The sequence below is a fragment of the Podarcis gaigeae genome, assembly GCF_964106915.1.
Source record: "Podarcis gaigeae genome assembly, chromosome: 4".
Lineage (NCBI taxonomy): Eukaryota > Metazoa > Chordata > Lepidosauria > Squamata > Lacertidae > Podarcis > Podarcis gaigeae.
The window spans coordinates 94,667,630-94,694,037 of record NC_139677.1 but is presented as its reverse complement, the minus strand read 5'-3'; the positions used below and the strand labels follow the sequence as shown (position 1 = coordinate 94,694,037).

The 26,408-nt window shown below is 45.7% G+C and overlaps 1 protein-coding gene across 13 annotated transcripts in view; it reads right to left on the bottom strand.

Annotated features, from left to right (window-relative positions):
- The window catches only part of DLG2 (discs large MAGUK scaffold protein 2), a 902,142-nt gene that overhangs the window by 780,201 nt on the left and 95,533 nt on the right, over nucleotides 1-26,408 (bottom strand). For all 13 annotated transcript variants that reach the window (XM_083736268.1, XM_083736240.1, XM_083736269.1 and 10 more), the window contains exon 4: nucleotides 1,151-1,299. In XM_083736268.1, the coding sequence (XP_083592394.1) occupies nucleotides 1,151-1,299 (149 nt within the window). The remainder of the gene's footprint in view (nucleotides 1-1,150; nucleotides 1,300-26,408) is intronic.

Genomic DNA, 26,408 nt, shown 5'->3' with positions numbered 1-26,408 from the left:
CTCATTGTTAAAACTATGTTTATGGAAGACAATCAATTGCCAAAGAAGAAGGAGGAGTAAGGAGCAGGTGTCACTAATAAATTACATGGAGTTAGTGAACTCTTTCTGAAAAGGAACCAGGTTAGCTCAAGAGTTTCAGGCCTAATGGGCACAGCAACTCCTCTTGGTAGCTCTTGCCCCTATAAAACAGCTGTAGAGGCTGAAGGTCTTCCCACAGCTGCCTGAATCTCTTCCTCCCTGTGTCCCTCCCAAGCAATCTGAGACTAGCTGATGCGCCTGTCTGTGCTCCTCCCTCTTCATACCTCTTCTGATCCTGGGAGACCAGGAAGGAGCGGAGCTTGCCACAGCAAGAGCGGGAGACACCCATGACTCTTCTCTGCGTCTTGGCCAGCTTCCACTTCTGATTCCAGACTTATTTCTGCCACAGACTCTCCCTGCTCACTAAGACCTGTTACCCCTTCAGCTTCAGACACCGCTTCCTCCCAGTCTTCTTCTTCCTGTGACCACTCATCGCTGTCCCACCACAACTCCCCGGGCTCTGAGCCTTCTTCCCTTGGGGGTTCCCCACCTGGTGCCTCCCACCATTCATTTGTGTCCAGCCATGACATGAGGTTGGGGCTGTACACTTCCTGCAGCAGGATGCTCTGCTAGCGCACCCATACAGGTCCAAACCTAACTGCTGCCCACAACTGTATCACTGCTCAGTGTGACACGTGTTTCCAAGTCCTGGACCAGTTCTGTTTATTGATGCACTGTGTGATTGAGCCATTAATTAAAGCACTGTACGCAGTGTGGGAAGTGGGTGGCACTGTGGGTTAAACCAGAGCCTAGGACTTGCCGATCAGAAGGTCGGCGGTTTGAATCCCCGTGACGGGGTGAGCTCCTGTTGCTCAGTCTCTGCTCCTGCCAACCTAGCAGTTCGAAAGCACCTCAAGGTGCAAGTAGATAAATAGGTACCGCTCCATTGGGAAGATAAACGGTGTTTCCATGTGCTGCTCTGGTTCGCCAAAAGCGGCTTAGTCATGCTGGCCACATGACCCGGAAGCTGTACGCTGGCTCTCTCGGCCAATAAAGCGAGATGAGCGCCACAAACCCAGAGTCGGCCACGACTGGACATAATGGTCAAGGGTCCCTTTACCCTTTACCTTACCTCTCGAGTTTGGGGCTGACTTTCATCGTCTGTTGCCAGAGACTGTGTCTTCTTCTCCCATTTCTCAGCAACTTGGTTTGCTTCTTCTATTTTCTCCTGGCAACTTTTCTGGGAGTTCAGCAGCGTCACTTCGTAAAACTCCTGAATGTCTGTTGGTGAACGAGAAATAATACAATCTTTTTATTAAAATACCTGGCGGCATTTGATATGCCAGATAGAGAGGTTATGGGTTGTTTACCGAAAACCCACAAACAAATCTGCACCTGTTGTATTTGGGAATTCATTTCTGGCTCCTTTTCAGCAGAGAGGTGCTGACACATAATTTACTGTTCTAGGATGCTGAGACTTTTTAAAGAATCATTTCCCTTTTAAAATATTGTATTAATCATGAATATTACATGAATATATGAATAATGCAAAGCTAATCACTACTGAATGATACTGAGAGTAAACATTTTCGCTGGAAGAGACTCCTTGCAAGTATATTACAAAACAAGACAATATTTCCTTCTGCCTCCCCCACCCCACCCCGTTTTCCTAACCACTGCCAATTTTGGATGCATGCAGTCCTAAGGGAATTAGAAGTTGTATTTTTTACATAATCAGCCCTGGTGGTTGCTCAGCTAGGGCAAACGAGGCACCACCCTACTGACCTCAGTCTGCCTTCCTACCCACAGCCAGTACAGCCCCCTCCTTAGTCTCAGTGTTGCCCTTGTAGAAGGATCAAGTCAAAACTAGAGTTAGTGGCTCTTCGTCCACCTACTGATATAATTATTATTATTATTATTATTATTATTATTATTTATTTATACCCCGCCCATCTGGCTGGGCCTCCCCAGCCACTCTAGGCGGCTTCCATAAAAACCAAAAATACAGTAAAATATCACACGTTAAAAACTTCCCTGAACAGGGCTGCCTTAAGATGTCTTCTGAATGTCAGGTAGTTGTTTATCGCTTTGACATCTGCTGGAAGGGCGTTCCACAGGGTGGGCGCCACTACCGAGAAGGCCCTCTGCCTGGTTCCCTGTAGCTTTGCTTCTCGCAATGAGGGAACCGCCAGAAGGCCCTCGGCGCTGGACCTCAGTGTCCGGGCTGAACGATGGGGGTGGAGACTCTCCTTCAGGTATACAGGACCGAGGCCGTTTAGGGCTTTCAAGGTCAGCACCAACACTTCCCAGCCTTCCACCCTGCCAATCAAGCCTTGCATTTCCATATCGCTCCTTCCAATAATCAACAAAACAAGTCAATCTCTCAACAAAGCAATCCACCTTCTCTCCTTTGCATGTGAGTTTGGTTTGTTTATCCGTTAATAACCATTCCCTAGCAGATGGTAGAATAGCAAAAAATCTAAAAGCACAATTAAGGTAGGAAAAAAGAGTGAATCACAGAGCTTACACTTTTCTAATCTAATAAACCTTTCATTAGATCCTTTGTATTAAAAAAAAAAAGGAATGACTTCAACTATTAAGGGTATCAAATATTTGCACAGGCAATGGGCAAACATCAGTCCAACTCATTTGAACTGATTTGTAAGATGTCTTTCTTTAAACGTGACACATGCAGTACCCCTTTATTGCCTGACTGTAATATGTATATAGATATTGGAGGGGGGACCCCAGAGGGTAATAAATTATTTCATGAAATTTTATCACCCAGCAGTGGTAGGTTAAAGCAGACCGTCTCAGGTGTTTGCTGTCGTGACCTGTGTTGCTGTACAACTCCCACCATCCTTGTCCAATAGCCACTCTGGCTTGGACTGATAGGAGTTGGGAATCCAGTATCGTCTGGAGGGGCAAAGGTTCCTCATCACTGAGGAACCTCATTCCAGGAGGCCAACGCAGAGAGAATGGAGGTGCCCCACCCATTGTTTGAATACTACATCACAATAGATTCCAGAGGACATTTTTCCAACAAAAGAAGAATGGATCAGTAAGAAATGGACCGTGCAGAATGAACAAAATTAAGAGAATCTAATGATGAGTGTTTTAAGAAAGAATGGATGCCTTTTGGGGGAAGTATTTAAAGAAATGCAGTGTGATGGATTCGCGAGCAGGATTTGAGCAACAGAAGTAATTGGATTATACTGCAGGGGTCAGCAAACTTTTTCAGCTGGGGGCCTGTCCACTGTCCCTCAGACCTTGCAGAGGGGCAGACTATATTTTGGGAGGAAAATGAGCAAATTCCTATGCCCCACAAATAACCCAGAGATGCATTTTAAATAAAAGCACACATTCTACTCATGTGAAAACACCAGGCAGGCCCCACAAATAACCCAGAGATGCATTCTAAATAGAAGGACACATTCTACCCATGTAAAAACACACTGATTCCCGGACCGTCTGCAGGCCGGATTTAGAAAGCGATTGGGCCGGATCTGGCCCCCGGGCCTTAGTTTGCCTATCCATGGATTATAGTATTGTGGTTATGATTTGATAGAAGGTAGGGTGCAGCAGAAGGGGAGAAACAACTCCGTGGGAAAAGGGGTGGGAAGTCGGCAAACATAATAGAAAAGACAAAATTTTGTTTTGATTGAATTTGATTTAAAAATGTTGAAAACATAATTGCAAAACAAAGATTCCAAAGGACTTTATCACTGTTCCTACTTCTGCTTTTCGCAGCAGAGGCTGTACACTTTTGCAGGAGGCTTGTTAATTTTAGAGCAGGTTAAGTAAAACACAAACTGAACTGGGATGTAGTGAGGTCAAGGTAAGGATGCCCTGCAGAAGCGAGGAAAGGAAAGAACTGGCCCCTGTGACTATTGACTACAGGCGCTGCAGCTTCAGCTGTAGAATGTTAATGTCCATCAAAAATGGAATAGCAAGGGGAAATGTACCAAGACAGACACGTTGACATTCGGGACTTTTCGGAGGTGCGTCCCAAGGAACCATTTTGCCCTGAAATTGGTTGAGGCCACTGCAGGCGATGGAGTGGAGAGTAAGACTCAGTTGTGACTGTTAAGCAGTGGCCCAGGGAAATAAGGTTAGTATCCAAGGAGATAGCTGCAGATTTGAGGGCTCCCTGAGCAAAGTGCTTACCTGGGCACAGCAGGAAAGGCCATAGCTCAGTGGAAGAGCACTTGCTTTGCTTGAAGAAGGTCTCAGGTTCAGTCCCCAGCATCTCCAGGTAGGGCTGGGAGAAACTACTGCCAGCCAGTGTGGACAATATGGAGCTAGATGGACCAATGGTCCGATTCAGTGTAAGGCAGCTTCCAAAGCTCCTATACTTTCGTTTATGGCAGTGGTTAAACACTGGCCTCTGTCCCTCCTCCCTCCCTCCTCTGATGCCCTCTTGTGTCTCTGCCTCCCGAAGGCTTGTTCAGCTGTTTGTTTCAGCAGCCCTGGCTTCAAGCCCCATGAATGGTGCCTCTGGGGCTGGCCAGGGGGTACTGGTTACCTGGAGCTGAGATAGCCTTGGAGTAAGCAAGCAAGTGGGTGAAGGATCCCAACCAGCCAATCCGCCAGCCCTTTCTGTTGGGAATGGATAGTAGGAGGCCAGGCAGGCAGGTTCTGTACTGGCCCTTCTTGTGCTTGATGTGTGCAAGGCCGGCCTGGGAGTTGAATGCCCAGTGCTGAAGAGGAGCCTTTCAGCCATGTAAGCCTGGCAGTACCCGCTGCTGCCCCTGCTGCCTCCCAAGATAAGATGCTGGCCTCTCATTCGGCTTTGGCCAGTTTCTGTCAGGCCGCTAAGGCTGGGGGCATCCTCTTCCCAGGCCCCTATGGGGCAGTGTGAAGAGACACCTCTCTTTGGGGCAGGAGGTGTGTGGCTCAGAGACCAGGGGCAGCAGCTGCCCAGAGGACTCCCAAGGAGAGGGGAGAGGGGAGAAGAGAGAAGGCTGGAGGAGAGCCAGTGTGGTGTAGTGGTTAAGAGCAGTGGACTTGTAATCTGGTGAACCGGGTTTGATTCCCTGTTCCTCCACATGCAGCTGCTGGGTGACCTTGGGCTAATCACACTTCCTTGAAGTCTCTCACCTCACAGAGTGTTTGTTGTGGGGGAGGAAGGGAAAGGAGATTGTTAGCCGCTTTGAGACTCCTTCGGGTAGTGATAAAGCAGGATATCAAATCCAAACTCCTCCTCTTCTTCTCCACAAGGGACGGTGTTCGAAAAAGGGTGAGAGGCTACCAGCTCGGCAGGCAAGGGGTGACATAACTGGGCTCCTGAGCCCCACAGGGATGCCACATAAAGAATGTAGTTGGTCAAGGGAGCTGTGGACTCAAAAAGTTTGAAAACCTCTGATTTATGGGGAAGGCTGTAGCTCAGAGGTAGAGCATCTGCTTGGCACGCAGAAGTTTCCATGTTCAGTCCCTGATCTCTTATTAACTACAACTCCCAAAATATTTGAGGTGGGGGAAGCCATGACTGTTTAATGTGGTATCATAGCATTTTCAATGTATGGTGTGAATGTGGCCTTTAAATGATGCCTAGATTTCCTACATATCTGAATGCTCTCAAGCAAACAGAGGTAACGAATGAAGTAGCAGGTGAACCAATGGCACAGTGTACAACTAGGATCCATTTTATTTCCCTCAGATGCAAACCAGCTACAAGATCGACACTTATACCTTCACCTGCCCAGGCATTTGGAACAGCCTGGGATAGGAATTTGTGCCAGGATAAAAAACAAAACAAAACCCAGCTCTCTGGCCAGATGGGCATCAAGAAATTATCTGCTGTGTAGAACAGGCTCAGGACCCTACATACAAGTGGATTATTAATAATCCTGGATGGCAGCCAAGGTTAATTAGCTTTGCATATTAGCTTTGTCTTCAGGATAGTATCCAAAATAGACTTAATTAGAGGATCTTAAGAAAACAAACCTTGGTATTCCAAAGACAGAGGAACAATCTAAGCTATCCTTCCCCATCCCCACTACCAAAAAATCCTCTATATTCTGCAGTTCTGCTACTTTTGTAGAAGGTTTAACTTCACTAGTGTTAGAGCTGGAGCACTGATTAATGTGCTTAGGTAATTAATTTGCTTTGAATTGGAGAATTAATCAGTCAACCAACTTCTGCCTGCTGTGACAAAACCTGGTCTGGCGTGCTGAGTCTTATCAAGAATTTGGTTGTGAAATATCGGATAAGGCAAGCAAGCGCTGGCTGGTGCTGATTGGCGATGTATTCTGAAATATCTAGACTACATGTAAAGTGGGGAGAGGGATTAAACTCTATTGCTTCCCTGTTTAGGGAAGTTTTTAAAGACTGATATTTTAATGTACTTTTAATATTTGTTGGAAGCCGCCCAGAGTGGCTGGGGATATCTGGCCAGATGGGCGGGGTATAAATAATAAATTATTATTATTAATTATTATTATTATTATTATTATTATTATTAATGATTTGTATTATATTATATTGCTTTTTACTGGCTTGATTTCACCAATTTAGGAGGAAGTTTGATATATCCAGCCCTGTGCCTGATCACTTCCACATCCAACATATTTGATTTTTCAAAAACAACCCCAAACTTTTTTTACATCTATAGCCTGCCTTTTCTCAAAAAAAAACCTCAGCATACAAAGTTCACCACAACAACCCTGTAAACTGGGATAGGAGTTTGGTTTTAATATATATATAGCCAGTGCTGTTTTTCTAGAAAAAGAGGTGCCTGAACTCTCTATGAATGCCTCCCTTGTTCTCTTATACAGTGGTACCTCGGGTTACATACACTTCAGGTTACATACGCTTCAGGTTACATATGCTTCAGGTTACAGACTCCGCTAACCCAGAAACAGTACCTCGGGTTAAGAACTTTGCTTCAGGATGAGAACAGAAATTGTGCTCCGGTGGTGCGGCAGCAGCAGGAGGCCCCATTAGCTAAAGTGGTGCTTCAGGTTAAGAACAGTTTCAGGTTAAGAACGGACCTCCGGAACGAATTAAGTACGTAACCAGAGGTACCACTGTAATGGCAGTGGCACCCACCTGAGAGGGGCCGGAACTGAGTTCTAGTGCCAGAGGGGCTGTGGCCCCGGGGACAGTTTTTTGAGGGGGTGTGAAGCAGGCACCCCTACGCAGGCACCCCCAGCCCGGCAAAGCCCCACACTCCTGGCATCTGAGGCACTAATGCTCACCACAAGGAGCACCAGGACGCCCCTTCTTAGATCCAACATGAGGTTGCTCCAGCAAGGTTGGTGGCGAAGGCTGGGGTACCACAGCCAGCTCCCCGATGCGCGTGCACCCCCCCGGATGCTGTTTGCTCATGCAATGCCACTGCCAGTGAGTTCCTGCTGAAATATGGCTGTGCTGAAAATCCCGGCTGCAAACCTTCCACCGAGAAAAAACGGGCCTCCATTTGACAGCAAGCCATCAGTATTTGCTCCACACGTGAAGACTTTCAAGCACAGACGTATCTTACCGTTGTCCCTTCCAGCCCGCATTGCTCTGGCTTAGTTAGAAGAACATCATCTGGAGCTGTCAAGAGCATTGCCGAAGCAGAGATGCATCGTGTCAATCGCTTCCCCTCCCCGATCCATGAAAGCTTGTCAAAGAAAGGAGGTTTTCTTTGGCGTCATTTCTTGCTGAAGGATCCCAGGCTGGGGCCACCAGCAACGGCCTCATCTAGACTATGAAAGCAGGTGTTCTCAAGTATAGTTTCCTTATATATAGGCTACACTGTCCCCAGCACTTCCCCCTCCTCATCCTCCTAAAATAAACTGAGCTCCATTTTTCATTGCATTTTCTGCAATCATATAGGACATGGTGAGGAGCTAGAGACTTTGTGCTGGCCATCAGGCAATGGCTTTTTCCACCTGGTTTGACACGCCCTCCATCCGTAGGAACCTTTCCTAGACCATGCCTTTGAGAACAGCAAAACCAGCTGGGAAGAGAGAAAAGAGTTCAGGGATTTTTATTTTTAAATATTATAATCTGCGTGTCCTTGTTTCTCCATTTGATCCTTTTATATGGGTTTTGTATGTTTTGTGCTATTTTATGCATTGTGATTTGCCATTATTTTTACTGATTATTCTTTATTGGAATTGTAAAGTGTAAAGTGTTTAATTATTATTTGCTGATATTTAATTTTAATGTTTACTATTCTAATGGATTATTGAATATTGCTTTATTTGATATAAGTTGTTTATTTTAATATCATGTTTATATTATGACTTTCTTGTCAGATTGTTCTTTGATCTCTGCTGTCTATTTTGTTGTTTCTTCAGCTTGTTAACTGTCTTGTGTATAGTAATAGAGAAAGGCGGTACGCAAATTAAAAGCAAAATGAAATGAAATGAAACATGCACCATACATGGCAACTGTCCGTATTTGCCAGGGACATAAGAACATCCAGGATCTGACCCAGTGGCCCAACCATATGCCTCACCCGAGTGCAATAACAGTGTTTCCACTTCTGCTCTCTAGCACCTGGTATTCAGAGGCATACATCATATGGAGGTTGTTGTATATAGCCAACATGAATGCAAGAGACCTCCTGGATCAGACCAAAGGTCCATCTAGCCCAGAACTCTGTTTTAACAGTGGTCAACGAGATGCCCATAGGAAGCCCACAAGCAGAACCTCAGCATAACAGCGCTCTTCCCTCTTGCAATGGTATTCAGAGGTCTAAGGTAAAGGTAAAGGGACCCCTGACCATTAGGTCTAGTTGTGGTCGACTCTGGGGTTGCAGCGCTCATCTCGCTTTATTGGCCGAGGGAGCCGGTGTACAGCTTCTGGATCATGTGGCCAGCATGATTCAGCTGCTTCTGGCGAACCAGAGCAGCACACAGAAATGCCATTTACCTATTTATCTACTTGCACTTTTGATGTGCTTTCGAACTGCTAGGTTGGCAGGAGCAGGGACCGAGCAACGGGAGCTCACCCCTTCGCAGGGATTTGAACCGCTGACCTTCTGATCGGCAAGCCCTAGGCTCTGTGGTTTAACCCACAGCGCCACCCGTGTCCCTTTATTCAGAGGTTTACTGCCTCCCAAAAATGGACTTAGAACGTACCGTAAGTGTTACAAAAGTTGGGTGCCACCCCAACCCTCTGCCGAGCTGCAGCAAGATTCCAGGGGGTTCCAGGCACTCACCCAGGGTCTGTGGTCCTTTGGAGAATCGAGACACGACAGAGACTTTCATGGCTTTCAGAAACATGGTCCATTCCCCTATTTACACCTTCAAGTCTGCATGGAGGGAGTCCAGATCGCACAGCATGGTCATTTCAAGAGGGGCTTGGACCCACAGCACTACAGCCCTGGAGTCCAGGGTATCTCTCCTAGCCAGCCGACCCAAGTCTTTCTTCCTTCTTCCCAGCAAACCTTGGCTCAACACTCTCTCTTCCTGTCACCTCACACCTAGTTCCCCTGGCAAACTTCCAAACCCCCCCTCTCTGTTCACACCTCAGGGGCAAGGGGAGAGGGCAGTTCTCTTGTATTGCCAGGTTCTTCTGCATAGACTAGCCCAGGAATTCCTCTGCAGGGTGACTTATCTTGACCTCAACTCAGCCAGCTGTGGCTCATCTGATTGAGCCACAGCTGAGATGGGTTGAGGAAGTTACACCGGTAGGGCTTGGGAGCTAACATCAGCTGAACCTGGCTAAGCCAAAGATCCACTGCATCTTAAACTGCACATCCCAGTGGATCTTCTCATAGGATTGCCCTCTTAGAAATCTAATAGGGAAGCAAGATCTGTTGCAGTGTTCATGCTGTGAGCCCTTCCATCTTATGTTCATCGTGTGCATATATAACCATAAATCACAGAGACACCACAATCTCCAGTGACTTCCTTTCCAAACCCAAATTATGTCCTGGTGCCCCTGGAGTCCCTCATTGTACAGAGATTGGGGTGCACATAAAAAAACCACATTGTGTGAATCAAAGGCACCCAAAGAAAATAAATAATCCATTGTGAGGGTTTTTTTTAAAAAAAAAACAATGTTCCCATCTCCCTTTGTCTATAGGATTGCCTTATTTATTTAGATCTCTGTAGAAATCTCATCATTTTAGTTAGTGAATGGAATCGCAACAGCCTGCAGAAACAAAAGTATTAGATTCTACAAACTAGGAAAACAATTTCGGCACCGAAGCAGAATGTGTAGCTGATTATTATTTTTATCTTGAAAAATAAAATAAAGAAAAACCGCCGCCAAACAATTTCCTACAGTCCACGCGAGATTGCACAAACATTCTAATGAGACACGGGGAAGATAAAGAGATTGTTAATACCTTTGTAGCAGCAAAGAAGAGATAAATGGGAGGTAGTCAGACGAGGAGAGCACTGATGATTAAAGGGACGGGCAAACCAACTTTGGAGGAAAGATGAAAAGCACAGAATAATAAAGCTTTGCCCTTCCACACTGTCTCTCATTCCACAATCTCAGTGCACACAATATTAAGCGAAAAGTCGGATCCTGTCCCATTATTATCAGCTTTACAAGCAGGGACCACCAGGCGATCAAAGCAGGTTCAATAACAATAGGAAAGGCCATGCTTTTTATCTTCTACACTAGGCACACAACAGTGTTCATAAGTTTCAGCTAGTCTCAGGATGCAGTTGTCTGGTTTTTAAAGAACAAACTTTTAGATTTATAAAACTATGTGTGGTGTAGAGAAAGAGCTGGGCTTACACATTCCCTGGGACTATGGGTGGAATGCCTTTGGGATAAATTTGCTATGTGAGCCAGATGCTATTTTGTACTATTGGACTACAACTCCCATCATCCATGACCACTGGACATGCTAAATGAGGATGATGGAATCTAGCATGGGCTATAGGGCTTAAGTACACGACAGGTAAATAGACAGATCACATTTAAAGCACATGGCTTCCCTGCAAAGAATCCTAAGAATTGTAGTTTACAACTCTCACAGAACTACAACTCCCAGCACCCAAAACAAACTACAGTTCCTAGATTCTTTTGGGGAAGTCACATGCTTTAAATGAGTGTATAGTGTACAACGTGTACTCAACCAGGTTCTCAATCCCTTGCTTACAGGAGTGGAAGTCTGAAATCAACAGGTTTGCAACTTAAAACAGCCAAATGGAAAATGCAAGGTGTGCATTTTCAGATTAGATCTGAGTGGCGATGAGATTTCTGACACTGTGAAGGGCCTCTGTTGCAGATGCCTGGGCCTCTGACGCTAGGACTTGTGTGCACCATTGAAAATGCTAATAGATGAAAGAATGTTCACAGCATCCCTGGATGCAGCAGAAGAAATTGCCTCTTTTCCCCACATGACAAAGGGTCTGTGATGCTTTCTGAAGACCATGCTTGGAGAAATTCCATTCTATACTTCCCCCGCTTACAGGCCATAACTTATAGGACAGGTGTTTTGCTGTTTTATCAGACTGTTGTCTCTTTGAAGAGAGGATCAGAAAGATTTTTTGGGTGCAAAATAAATAAAAGGAGCAGGGACTAATCGAAACCATGGGCTGTATCCAGCTAAGTTATCCTCAGCATTGATCCACTGAAAGTTATGAAATATACTCAGAGTCGCAAAGTGATTTCATGCTCTTTATTCAGCTAATAGTGGTGAGGAGGAATGGAAGTCCCCTCAAAGTATCTGCTTTATATACATTATTTACACAATGGGCTGCACATGATTGACTAATTCCGGACTTCTCCTGTAGGCCAATCAGGTTGTGGATTCACTTCTATCTGGAGCTGGATTAGTTGGCTCCTGCTGACCAATCATACTGCTGCATTTTTATAGGACCAATCAGACTGCTGCATTCTGAATCCTATTGTTCTAGGACCAATCAGACTGCTGCATTCTGGATCCTATTGTTCTAGGACCAATCAGACTGCTGCAGTTTGGATCCTATTCAACTCAGTACATAACACCTATAAACTTGAAGGTCCAGTTCTGGGCACCCCAATTTAAGAAGGATATTGACAAGGTGTGCCAAGAAGGACTACCAAGATGATCAAGGGTCTGGAAACCAAAACTTACAGGGAACAGTTGAAAGAGCTGGGTATTTTTAGCCTGGCAAAGAGGAGACTGAGAGGAGGGATGATGATAGCCATATTCAAATATTTGAAGGGCTGTCACATGAAAGATATAGGAAGCTCGTTTTCTCCTGCTCTGGAAGGTAGGACCCAAACCAATGGATTCAAGTTACAAGAAAGAAGATTCCAACTAAACGTCAGGAAGAACTTTCTGACAGTAAAAGCTGCTTGACAGTGGACCCGTCTCCCACAAGAGGTTGTGGACTCTCCTTCAACTCTTGTGATTCAACAAGTTAATAACCATGTGGCTAAAGTAGTGATATCAACGCTGGTAACAAAATCCCAGGCTGCACTTGAATTGATGGGGGTGGGAGAGTTTATTCAGAACAAAATCTGATCTTTGTATTTACCGTTTTTATTGCTATTATTCCAGAAGCTTAATCAACCATAAACTCAATTTTCCATAACACATCGAAGAATGGAAGCAATAGAGCATGAAATGGAAGTTGCATCACCCCTAAATCATGTGTAAACAGCTGCAAAGCTCCAGCCACTGTTACTAGTGCTGCACACAGAACGGTGCATGATGTGTCTTATCATGCACTTAAGGAGCTTCCCATACGCATCCGGTTGGCCACTGAGAACAGGATGCTGGACAAGAGGAGGCCACTGGCCTGATCGAGCAGGCTGTCCTTGTGTTTTTTATCCAAAGAACTCACAGCAGTAAAAAACTTCCCTGTGATGTAGTTTAGGCTGAAGGACAGTGATTGGCCAAACGTTACCCAATCAGTTTTGAGGATGAGCGGAGATTTGAAACCAAGTCCCTCCACTGTAGTCCCCATAATAGACAGAGGGGAAAGCTAAACATATTTGGAAGCTTTGTAGCCTCCACTTCTGACACCCTGTAACAGGTGTAATGGGTTCAATATACAAAGACAACAGTTAACTTGGAGGTTTGATTAAGCAGCAGTTACAACAAACTCAGGGACCCGGGTGGCACTATGGTCTAAACCACAGAGCCTAGGGCTTGTCGATCAGAAGGTCGGCGGTTCAAATCTCTGCAATGGGTGAGCTCCCGTTGCTCGGTCCCTACTCCTGCCCACCTAGCAGTTCGAAATCACATCAAAGTGCAAGTAGATAAATAGGTACCGCTCCGGCGGGAAGGTAAACGGCGTTTCCGTGCACTGCTCTGGTTCACCAGAAGCGGCTTACTCATGCTGCCACATGACCCGGAAAAACTGTCTGTGGACAAATGTTGGCTCCCTCAGCCAGTAAAGCGAGATGAGCACCGCAACCCCAGAGTCGTTCGCGACTGGACTTAACTGTCTGGGGTCCTTTACCTTTACCTCACAGCAAACTCTCGTTTTATGCTGACTGCTTTCTCAGCCAGCCAGGCTCCTCATGCCTTTCTCTAAGGATCATCTTCAAACTCTCATCCCAATGTCTCTTGCGAAGAAATGTCTTCAAATTACAGTGGTACCTCGGACCAAAATGTTCAGAAACCAAGGCGCGCTTGCAGCCAATTGGAAGCCGTGGAAGCCAAAATGGACATTCGGGTTCCAAAGGACGTTTGCAGACCAGAACACTCACTTCTGGGTTTGCAGCGTTCAGGAGCCAAAACGTTCGACTGGCAAGGTGTTCGGGATCCAAGGTATGACTGCACTACAGTCACCACACTCCCAACTCAATGGATGTAAAGAAGGGGACTGGGGTTTCCTCCATGCAGTTCTTATAGCTAAAACTAGGTGAAATAATAACAAGCAGGCAGAAACTTCACAGGTGAAGGCTTTCCCAATATGGACAATAAGGGGGAGCTGAATCTGTTGAATTTCTGATTGATAAGCACTAAATTTCAAATAAGAAATATTTTTACTAACAACAACAACATACACACAAGGCTGCTTCCAGAAATAGAACATCAACAAGTGTTAGTGGTAATAGATGCTGACCAAAAATGTTAGGCAACTCATTAAAAAAAAAAATTAAACCCAGAATTTCACTGTCATGGGACACACAGAGACCCCAATTGGATCCCTGCCACAGATCCACATTCTGACAGAAATATAGGTTTAATATTATTTTGAATAATAAAATCTGCCCTTTCCCTGGTTAAAAAGCCAGCCCTAAGATTAATATGAGTTTGCTGGCCTGTCAGCAGCCAGAGATGAAGATAAATCACGTCAAGAAATATAAAACCATTTCATTACTTAAAATTAAAAGGAAAGATTTGAAATGCAACCTTGGATGCACAAGGAAAATTACTGTGCATTCATCATCCCTAATAAATTATTGAGATGCTGTTTGATGGCTGGCAGTCACCGGAATAGGGATGAGGAACAGCATCCTGAAAACTCAATTTCCTACTAATTAAATGCTTTCATAATGAAGACGTGCTAACGTACCTGCATCTCTGACACCTCCTAAAGGGTCTGTTTGCTCTGCCTAACAACAGCTATCAAAATACTCCTCTGATTAACAGGAAACAATCAGACGCAAAACACAACTGCAGGGGCTGCAGTCAGTATGGTCAGAAGTACAAAATTGCCAGCTCTGTAAAGATAGCAATCGTTGGTTTAAGGCAGGGGGGCACTGGCACAAAAGGTCTTGGTAAATATCAGAAATCTACAGGCACATGAAAGTATGCTTCCTGCTCAGTTCCTGTTTACACTGGCTCAGCTCTCCTACATTGAACACACTCCTTTAAACATGCCCACATTTCACTGGACAGCAGGGCTGGATGCTCTCCCTCCCAACCACACTGAACATAGGAGAGGTGCAAAGAGCTTCTCTCTGGGAGCAACTATATTTGTGTTTGGTGCAGGTGCCTTTTCCCATCTCGGCGGCAGCTGATGGGGGAACGTGCCTGTGTCATTTTCTGGATCCAGCTGGTTTTCTCTTCCTTCATATGCGGCAGCCGTTGTGCACATGAGGCTATTGGCAGCAGATTCCATAAATTGCATACCCTCCAACATTTCTCCGATGCTGTGGGTTAAACCACAGAGCCTAGGACTTGCTGATCAGAAGGTCAGTGGTTCAAATCCCTGCAATGAGGTGAGCTCCCGTTGCTCGGTCCCTGCTCCTGCCAACCTAGCAGTTCGAAAGCACATCAAAAGTGCAAGTAGATAAATAGGTACCACTCCGGCGGGAAGGTAAACGGCATTTCCGTGCACCGCTCTGGTTTGCCAGAAACGGCTTTGTCATGCTGGCCACATGACCCGGAAGCTGTACGCCAGCTCCCTCGGCCAACAAAGCGAGATGAGCGCCGCAACCCCAGAGTCGGCCATGACTGGACCTAATGCTCAGGGGTCCCTTTACCCTTTACTATTTATTGTTTATGGCTACTGTCAGGGAACTGCCATCAGCTCAGAGGCAGGAGGTGGAAGGGCAGTTGTGTTACAGGGAACCTCCGAAAATCTTGTGAAGCAGTTCCTCCTCCGGTGAGGAGGAAAGCCCCACCTCCAGTGGAGAGGAGGTGGTGGGACCAGGAGATGCTAGGGAGAGCCTCAACACCGAGCCTGAGCAAACAGGAGAGGAGGGAAGTACCCCTTTGCCAGCGCCCATTCTGCCCAGTAGGTTTCGGCACAGGGAGGGGCGAAGAAGGTTGGGGGTCACACGACTGTTATGTTGGAGGAGGTACAAGGACCGACCACTCCCAGATTCTGCTAGCGATGGAGCCAGACATGAACTTACGACGCTCTTCACTGTAAATAGTTTGCACTAAGAATAAAGCCTGGAAAAGACAATGGCAATGGCGCCCGCCTGAGAGGTGCCGGAACTGAGTTTTACCTATGTAAAGGATGCATACAAATAAAATGATGGTGATTATGGTAGTGGTATTTCATGCCACGCTCCCCATAGCTGCTTTCTCAAAATTTCAAACTGTTTATGTTTCACAGTGCCACTTATGGCTCACAGTACACAAATTGCACAAATCCTCTTGTAAGACAGGGATAAATCATGTGTGAAAATCATGCATCCAATTCATGAAATGAGCTACAAACACAACACAGTTAGAGTGCAAAAATATGGTATTGAAAAACTGAACTAATGGGAGGGTACCAAACACTCTGCTTCCATGAGGTACCGGTCAGCCTATATCCAGACCTGATGACCCATCGGCATGCCAGGCAACTTGCCAATGTTTTGCCAACAGTTAATTTTTTAATAAAGCCAGTTCTCCTTTTCTGAACCCCCGAGGATGTTTTGATTGGTTCACACATTAACTTGACTGACAGGGCAAAGATATGTCCATTAATGGGGTGTCTATCATCTGAGTGGACACTTTGAAACATTTTTGGGAGGGAGGTTTGTTTTAAAAAAGTGAGAAGCCCATTTTTTTTCAACTTCCTTCCCCAAATGTAAGAGCTTTATGGGCAGAACACAACATTACACTAAATGATGAGTGAGAAATCCTCCTCTATAGACATCTTGCCTTGTCAGTCTAGTGGTTGTGCGGAGAGAGAGAGAACTACAGTCTTGATGCCCTGAAGAAAAGCCTCCGAAACTTTCACACACCTTACCATGAACAATGTATTTTTAGCACAACGTCCACAAGGCAGATAGCAGCACTCAGTGAAGGTTGTAGTGTTTTTTTTCCCCCTCAGCAAGACACCAGCTGTCAATTTAAGATTCTGAGTGACTGGCGGTTTTCTGCCGGTCTTGCCGAGTTAGAACCAGGGGTGAGGAATCCAGAGAAATTGATAGGAAACGTATAAAAAATTGATAGAACGGAGCTTTCCACTCACATGTAATGAAGTTGTGGAATTGTTAATGAGGCTCGGGGTGTTTGCCGGCCTAGAAATATATAAGGTGTGAGTGAATATGTGAAGACTCTTCCCTTGGGACAGACAATCAGATTGGATGACTTGTTGACCCTTGACCCTCCATATGTGCAGAGATCACGTAGGGGGGAAATTAAGCATGTGCAACATGAGGTTATGAAAGGAGAGCAGGTACAATTCTATTCCCATACAGCTCATTCTAGATATGTGTAAATAAGAACATAAGGAGGGTCTGTTGGGTCAGGCCAATGGCCCATCTCGGCCACAGTCACACTATACATCTAAAACACTATGATACTACTTTAAATAGTCATGGCTTCCCCCAAAAGGATTCTGGGAGCTGCAGTTGGTTAAGGCTGCTGAACGCTGTTAGGAGGCTTCTATTCCCCTCACAGAGCTACAATTCCAAGAGTTCTCTGGGGAAAGGGATCTCTTCTTCTTCTTCTTTATTATTATTATTCATCATATTTATATACACCACCCTTCAGCAAAAGATTTCAGGGCAGTTTACAAGATAAAAATGTAAGGTAAAAGCACAAATAAATAGTAAAACAATAAAACAATAAAAACTCCCCCCCCACACACACACACAAATATTTTTTAAAGGCTATTAATCAGCCAAGGACCTGGTTGAAGAGGATTGTTTTCACCTGGTGCCTAAATGAAGGTGCCAGGCAAATCTCCCTAGGGAGAGCATTCCACAGACTGGGAGCCACCAAAGAAAAGGCCCCGTTCTCATGTTGCCACCCTCCAGACCTCTCATGGAAGAGGCACACGAAGATGGGTCTCAGAGGAAGATGGCAGGGTCTGGGTTGGTTTATATGGAGAGAGGCAGTCCTTGAGGTAGCACGGTCCTGAGCCATTGACTGTCAAACCACTCTGAGGTCTGTAGCTCTGAGAAGGGAACAGGGGGGGTCTCCTCATAGCATTCTCCCCATTTGATTCCAAGCAGCTGGTGTTCACAGGCTTACTCCCTCTGACAGGATCAATTCCGGCACTTACTAGCTAGTAAGCAAAGGATTCGATGCTGCTGCTTCAGGGGGCGGGAAATTAGGTGACAGAAACAAGAGAACATGCTGCTAAGGCGAAAGTTCCAAATTCGCTCGTTATTCTGAAACATGGCAGCAGCGGATACTTTATAATTTTGTCAGCTCTTGTCGCTCAAATAAGCCTTTCAAACTTCAGCACAAGATTGCTTATAAATCATGCGTCTCTCCCCCCCCCCCCCATCACAAGCCCGCCACATAATAAATGCCATGCGAGCTACAAGCTATCAAAACTCTCCATTAAACATATTCTGACAGCGTTTCAGTTCTGCCCAGTTGAACAATATCAATGTTTTGTCTACAATATATTACTTAGAGCCCTTGATCCTTCTGCTATGCGGTACATTCATCAGGGAAGGTTGCACTCCAGGAGAGGAGGGGGAAAACAGATCACTCGTGGGCGAGAGGAACACTACAGCAGGTGCTCTCATCATCCTTCATCGGCAAAGAGCAACACTGATCCATCATAAGTTCAGGTTGGCCCATCCATTTCATTAAGACACAATCAATTTTTTTAAAAAAAAATTAGGACTGGCACCTGATTTATTCCACCACTCCCATTAATCTCTAATAAATAAATCTTACTCATCTGAACTGCTCTGTGAACTAAACGTTCAAAACTTAGGAATATACAAATATAAGAACTTAAGAAGAAGCTATGGCACTGTCAGGGACTGTGCTGAGGAGGTCCGCACTGAAGAGGAATGAAGGGAGACTCCCCCTACTCCTGATCAGGATCCTGAATCTTCCTAGGAGCAGGAGGACAGTACAGTCAAACCTCTTCTTATGTCTGCCTCTGCTTGCGTCCATTTCACCCAACGTCCGTGGCAAACCCAGAAGTAACTGGCGGGTTTGCCGGCGTTCGCGCATGTGCAGGAGCGACGATTGCCATTTGCGCCTGCGCCTGCGCACAACGGCACCTCTCCCAGTGACCCGTTTCGACCTCTGAACGGACCTCCGGGACAGATTATGGTTGCAGGTAGACGTTCCACTGTATAGATTTGGAACAGTGGTTTGCAGAGGGACATAGTTCAGAAGGCAGAAGCTGGGAAATACTGGGTGGAGAAGAAGCACTGGGAGAGACAGAGTTAACAGATTCACTGTCTCTGGAAAGCATTCATTCGCGCAGCCCAAGGTCAAGAAGAACAGAAACGGTGGCAGCACAGAAAGAACAGTGCAAGACGCTGTAGTGACTTGGGTGACTAGGAAGGAAGTGAGTGGGACCCTTAACTGGGAGCACCTTCATTCTGAGGAATGGATTCTTTGTTCTCTCGCTGTGGTCATTAAAAGTTTCTAACTAATAAGAAGACTCCTTTTCCTTTGTTCTGCTTATCTACTGCCAAAGAGGGGGGGGGGGAGCCAATTCCCTGAAGCCTGACAGGCACACTCCCTGGAAGCTAGATCTGCCTCAGCAGCCGACCCAGCCATGCAACCTCTACAGCAGCTTCTTGGAGAACAGGAGGGACTGCTGGTCTCCTGCCTCCCATGTTCCCAATGTAGATCATTACAGTGGTACCTCGGGTTAAGAACTTAATTCGTTCTGGAGGTCCATTCTTAACCTGAAACTGTTCTTAACCTGAAGCACCACTTTAGCTAATGGGGCCTCCTGCTGCCGCTGTGCCGCCGCTGCACGATTTCTGTTCTCATCCTGAAGCAAAGTTCTTAACCTGAAGCACTATTTTTGGGTTAGCGGAGTCTAACCTGAAGTGTATGTAACCTGAAGTGTATGTAACCCGAGGTACCACTGTAGTGTCTCTTCTATGCATTAAAACAGAAGAAGTAAAATCCTGTTTAATGCCGCCGCTGCACGATTTCTGTTCTCATCCTGAAGCAAAGTTCTTAACCTGAGGTAATATTTCTGGGTTAGCGGAGTTTGTAACCTGAAGCGTATGTAACCTCCCATCACCCCTAGCTAGCAGAACCAAAAACAACTGGAGACCCAAGTTTGGGAAACCCTGGAATACAGAGCTAGGTGGATGAGTGGTCCATCTACCTTCCTGTGATTCTATTGTTCTAGTATTTCATGGAGACATTGTTGTATTTTGCATAACTGGCAAAAGATAACATTTTTCATAATCTAGGACTCTGTTTGTTTTGGCACGTTGCTGGATTTTTCTGTCATTTGCACACCATAATTCTTTGGTATCGGCTTTCCTCTTTTTTTTGTTTAAGTGTTTAAGATCCAGAAAACTGTGTGGCTGGCACTGATCATTACATCATTACATTTTTACTTATTTATTTGCTTTAACACAACCGAGGCTGGTCCCAAACAATCACAGGGTTAAGTGTGTGCGGAAAAAGCCCAGCCGGAATTCCTTTTTTTTTTTTTTTTTTTTTTTGCAATTACCGGAAGAATGATAGTTCTTCCCTTCAAGTTCTGGTTTGATTTTGCTAATCACTTGCTCAACGGCAGCATTTTAAATTAAGCTCATTATAAGGTAGGAGCCTTTTGCTGAGTTCCCTCTGCTGAGCTAAGATGGCTCATTCCAGTCCAACAGCTGCTAATTAATCCATCATTAGCTGGGCCCGAAACTTGCGGTTCTATTTATTTAAATGATGGCTAATGTGAACTTCACCCATTGGGGGCAGCAGGTTAAATGTCAATTTAATGAGCATGTGTTAGTTATCGCCCACTGTGGTTGAAACACCACTGGTACATTGGCAGCACATGGCAGGGAGGGGAACCAACTCCTTTGTCCTAAGAAGCCAAAATCGCATCCCCAATCTGTTTCTTCTCTTCTTATTAACTGCTCTGTCCCAGTGGGAGCCTTTTAGGAAGGGAGGGGTTAGGAGAGGAGGCAGAAGGAGTAATCGTCTCAATTAAGCCAGGTAAAAGCACCAATAAAGGCTTATCAATTAAGCAGCAGATTCATTATAGTCGCTAGTAAACCTCCGCTTCCGCTGGCAGTCAGCACAAGGGCTGGTTTCCAACACACAGCATCAAGACGTTGAGCTCCGCAGGACCAGCTGCAGAACCATAATAGCCCTTAAAATAATTGCCTTCTTCGCAATCCATCATAAGAATTTTTTACAGGATTTCCAGAATGCAACCCGAAGCCCCTGCGCATATGGTTGCAAACTTATGCTTAAAAAAAAAAATGTTTGGTCAGTGGGCACTGCCAAAGATGGGTCAAAAGTTGGAGCCAGACATAATATTGAATATGATGTATGGACAGGGAGAAGGGGACGACAGAGGATGAGATGGTTGGATAGTGTTCTTGAAACTACCAGCATGAGATTGACCAAACTGTGGGAGGCAGTGGAAGACAGAAGTGCCTGGTGTGCTCTGGTCCATGGGGTCACGAAGAGTCGGACACGACTAAACGACTAAACAACAAATGATGTATGCTTAAGACTATGGAATTGAAGTTTAAAGTTTGCAGCATGTGTTACCTTAAAGGAAAATGTAATGAAAATGATGTACAGATGGTACAGTGGAACCTCAGGTTACATACGCTTCAGGTTACATACGCTTCAGGTTACAGACTCCGGTAACCCAGAAATATTACCTCGGGTTAAGAACTTTGCTTCAGGATGAGAACAGAAATTGTGCTCCGATGGCAGCAGCAGGAGGCCCCATTAGCTAAAGTGATGCTTCAGGTTAAGAACAGTTTCAGGTTAAGAACAGACCTCCAGAACGAATTAAGTTCTTAACCTGAGGTACCACTGTACTTAGCTGGCTAAAATGTATAGGAAGAGTAATAGACTATGTTGGAAATGTAAAGAGAAGGGTGGAGATCTATATCATATGTGGTGGACATGTGACAAGGTAAGATCATTTTAGGAACTGATGTATAGTGAATTGAAAAAGATACTCAAATATACCTTTCCCAAAAAGCCAGAAGCCTTTTTGCTGGGCTTGATGGGAGAGGAAATAGCAAAGGCAGATTAAAGACTATTTATGTACACCACAACTGCTGAGAGAACTTTATTAGCCCAAAAGTGGAAGTTTCAGGAATTACCGACGATGGAGGAGTGACAGACGAAGATGATGGACTATGAGGAACTGGCAAAACTGACCTGCAGAGGTCAAAACCAGGACAAACTAAAATTCCAAAGAGACTGGAGTAAATTCATTGACTATATAAATCATAACTGTAGAAGTTTGAAGACACTAGCAGGATTGAAATAAATCCTATGAAGTGGACTTTATAAAATAAGATTAAACTGTGAGATATGGATTTGAAAAGGGAAAGCTTGTTGGCAGGATGGAGGGAAGTCATAAGCTCAGCAGAGCAGCAGGGAATGAGATTGGGAGGCGTATATTAGAAATTATTGTTTATTGCTTAAAGTGAAAGTTTAATAAAAATTATATTCAAAAAAAAAAGTTGGAGCCAGAGGGTGTTTTGGTAGCTCAAGAGTACGGATCTTGCCCATTTTGATTTTATCATTTCCCCAGTTTCATTTCAGTTTGCCGCAGCAGTTTGTGAATTTTTAAAAGTCCTTAAAGAAATTTGTCAGCGTATTGCAAATTATTCATACTTTTTTGTGGGCAGCTTTGCCCGATCTTATGCAGTCTTGCCTGCTGATTTCAATAAAAGGCGCATTTTGGTGCCCACTTTAGTATGTGCACATTTCTTGGCTGAAGAACTGCATTTCGAAATTTGGGATATGTGCAAATTTTGAAGGATTGCCAGGTTTTGATGTACACCTTCTTATGGAAACTGCAAAGTTGGTAGGTCTGCCTTTAAAGGTGAACTGAACCGAATTTCTCCCACATCCCTCCCCAAGAGGCAGCCTAGTGGGTGAGGATGAGGGATCAATAAGAGCAGAGAACTATTTTCAGTCCTGGGCCTACAGTCTTTCTTGGGCAACCTTCCGAGGGCCAGTAGCTGGACAGCACAGTGCTGTGGTTGGCTGTGTGGTTCTGAGGGAGTGTTGCTCTGTATGTTTAATTGACTGTCTCACCACTATGTACAAGGCCTGACAAGCTCTCTGTTCCCACCTCCTCAAGATCATACATTGCTTTTGTGCAGTTTTGCTAAGTAAAGTGTAACCAGCACCTTTCTCTCGGGGCTCTGTCTGCATTGTTTAAGCGACTTCGCTTTTTCAAAAAAATCCATGGCTGCCTTAGGAGCTGTGCGCCAAGCTGGAACCAAACAAGTTTAACTTTTTTGCAGCCTTGTACCTGTGGAACGGGGAAAAGCTCCCTCAGCTGAATGCCTGGCCCAGTAGCCAGGAAATAGTTAGCAGTCTTTAATGGGTAAGATTATAGGCTTATTACAGAGGTGTCAAAAATGGCTTGCATTTGCTGGTTGTGGCAAAAAGTTGAGCCAAGGCTAACTTCAAAACTGGGCTGCTGCTGCTCAGGAGAATGTTTAGGCCTGTTGGTTTGAAGCGACACTGGGTTTGGTCCTCCACGCAGCTGCAGGTCCTGCCTGGTGATGACATTGTGCACAAATGTGTCCAGCTGCTGTCAGTAAAACAGCAGTTGCCTTCCTCCTCAAGGGAGAGGCCGATTTCAGCTGCATGTATAAAGCACCTTCTGTTCGCCACAGTCTAAGAACGCGTGTGGTGTTACGCTTGGGAGCTTCCAAATGTTAATGATTTCCTCTTTTACGAGGCTGCATGCACACCATTCATTTAAAGCACATGGCTATTGGGAACTGTAGTTTACACCCTCAAATTGTTGTTATTATTACAGTGGTACCTCGGGTTAAGAACTTTATTCGTTCTGGAGGTCCGTTCTTAACCTGAAACTGTTCTTAACCTGAGGTACCACTTTAGCTAATGGGGCCTCCCGCTGCTGCCGCTGCGCCGCCACCACGCAATTTCTGTTCTCATCCTGAGGTAAAGTTCTTAACCCGAGGTACTATTTCTGAGATAGCGGAGTCTGTAACCTGAAGCGACTGTAACCCAAGGTACTATTCTATTACGTATTAAATTTCTATACTGCCCATCATCTGGTATGTAAAAACACTAAAATACATGACATAGTAAAGGTCAAAGGCGGAGCTAGCTGCTCCGGCACCCAGAACGGCGCACATTCTGTGCGCACGGGGGCAGGGCCATGGGGGTGGGGCAAGAGTCCCAGGAGAGTGGGGCAAGCGTCCCGGTGGGCAAGACGCTTATGGGGGGTGGAGTGAGCCCCCCATGGCGGGCTGCTTCCTGGGTGGAGTGGAGGAGTCGCACCGCTTTGCCAGCAGCCTTCCTCCCTTCCCTCTTCCTTTTGACAGCTCGTGGGAGGCTCCCCCCCCCCCCCGGAAGCAGCCTGGGAGCGGAGGGAAATGGTCACCGCCTGCCCGTGACTCCCAAGCCTCCCCCGAGCTATCAAAATGAAGGGGAAGGGGGGAAGGCCGCCGGCAAAGCGGTGCAGCTCCACCTCTTTCCCGACGGCTCGGAGTAGGCTTGGGAGTCGCGGGCAGGCGGTGTGCCGAATGTCACCCCCTTAGTGATGACACCCAGGGCGGCCCACCCCCACCGTCCCCCTTTCTCCCCTCTGGTAAAGGTAAAGGACCCCCAGAAGGCCGAGGGAGCCAGCGTTTGTCCACAGACAGCTTTCCAAGTCATGTGGACAGCAGGACTAAATCGCTTCCGGCACAGCAGAACACAGTGACAGAAGCTAGAGCACACAGAAACACTGTTTACCTTCCCGCCGCAGCAGTACCTATTTATCTACTTGCACTGGTGTGCTTTCAAACTGCTAGGTTGGCAGGAGCTGGGACAGAGCAACAGGAGCTCACCCCATTGCAGGGATTCGAACTGCCAACCTTCTGATCGGCAAGCCCAAGAGGCTCTGTGGTTTAGACCACAGCGCCACTAACGTCCCACATGACATAGTAACAAACAAAAACAATACCCCTCAGTACGCACACACACACACAGTTTAAAAGGCCATAGATTGTATAATTAGCCAAAGGCCTGGGAGACGAGGGTAGAATCTACACACATATAAAAACCATTCTGAAAATGCTTTTTTAAAAAGCGTTTTTAAAAAATACATTGAATTTTCCATTAGGCTCACAGTCGCCATCTAGTATCACGTTGTATATTGCACTTAAAACACGTGTGAAACGTTTTATTTGCAGCTGTATTACTGAGTCCAAGGGGTGTTTTTGCCTGGCGCCTAAAGATATGTAGTGAAGGCACCAGGTAAGCATCCCTGGGGAGAGCATTCCACAAATGGGGAGCCACCACAAAAAGGCCTGTTTTGTGTTGCCGCCCTACAGACCTCTCATGGAGGCGGCCTCAGATGATGATTTCAGGGTGCGCGTCTGTTCATATGGAGAGAAGGTGGTCCTTGAGGTATTGCGGTCCCGAGTCATTTAAAGCTTTATAGATCAAAACCAACACTTTGAACTGGGTCGGGAAACTAATTAGCAGTCATTACAGTTGGGCCAGGATTGGAGTTATATGCTCAAACCCTCTTGCTCTGGCAGGCAACCTGGCCACTGAATTCTGCACCAGCTGAAGTTTCCGTACCGTCTCCAAAGGCAGCCCCACATATAATGCTTTGCAGTAATCTAACCTAGAAGCTACGAGGGGATAGAGCTGCAATCCCCAGCACCCTCAAACTACAGTTCCCTGGAGGCGATGCTTTCTGCCCAGGTGAGAGGTCATTTGCACAACTGCCATAACACCCAAAATTGGTTCTCATTTTGAGAGCTGGAACGCCGTTCACATACTTGCTTCCATCCTATGGAACTCCCTGCCACAAGATGTAGTGTTTGTTATTGGCTTCAATGGTTTTGGAACGGAATCATGAAAGTTCATGGTTGTCAGGGGTTCACAATGGTGAATGGTGTGTTTTATCCCCACATCACCCCTGGCTTGTAAGTTAGGCTGAGAAATAGCAACCAGTTGGCCTAAAGCACCTAGTAAGCTTTGTGGCTTTCCTCCCACCACAGAGAGGTGAAAATTTCACTGGGCTCGTGATTGGAGGAAGATTTACACTTCCTTTGCCACACACTGCAGCCCTGATCCTGCTTCCCCCAACCCCAGGACACACACCCTCCTCAGTCGCACCCTCCCTGAGTATTTTTGCCTGGCAGTAAAGTTTCTGATGACATTTTTTGCTTACCTGGATGGAACACAGGAAGACAGGTGTGTGCAAAAATAAAATTTATACCCATTGCTCCACCCACAGTTTCTTCAGGCCCTGCCCAGCACTAGCGTGTGGCCCCCATAAGGTTTGTCAGAAGTGAATGCGGCCCTCAAATCCCTGATTTAATGTCATGCCCAGTTTACCTTTGAGACAACTGTTTTTGTTAATCCAAAAGAAGACATGTGATGTTTTGTTCTAGTACAAAAGAACAACAAATGGTGCATTTACTAATCACATTCCATGCAACGCGACACAGACAAGACGTGCATTAAAAACAACGGAGCCACTTCCACTCGCGACCTTCTTTTCTAATTAAGGATTTCGTTTAAGACATTCAGCTTCCATAATGGCGCTCTTGAAAGCGGGATCTTGTTAGCAAAGTTCCCTTAGCAGCCACAGAAGAGGCAAACTGTCTGAGCAAATCGAACAGCACCTGGCTCTCTGTGGATTCAAATCAGATTAATAATATCCTTGTTCCCCATGAGTTAGCATTGCTTGGCTTCATGG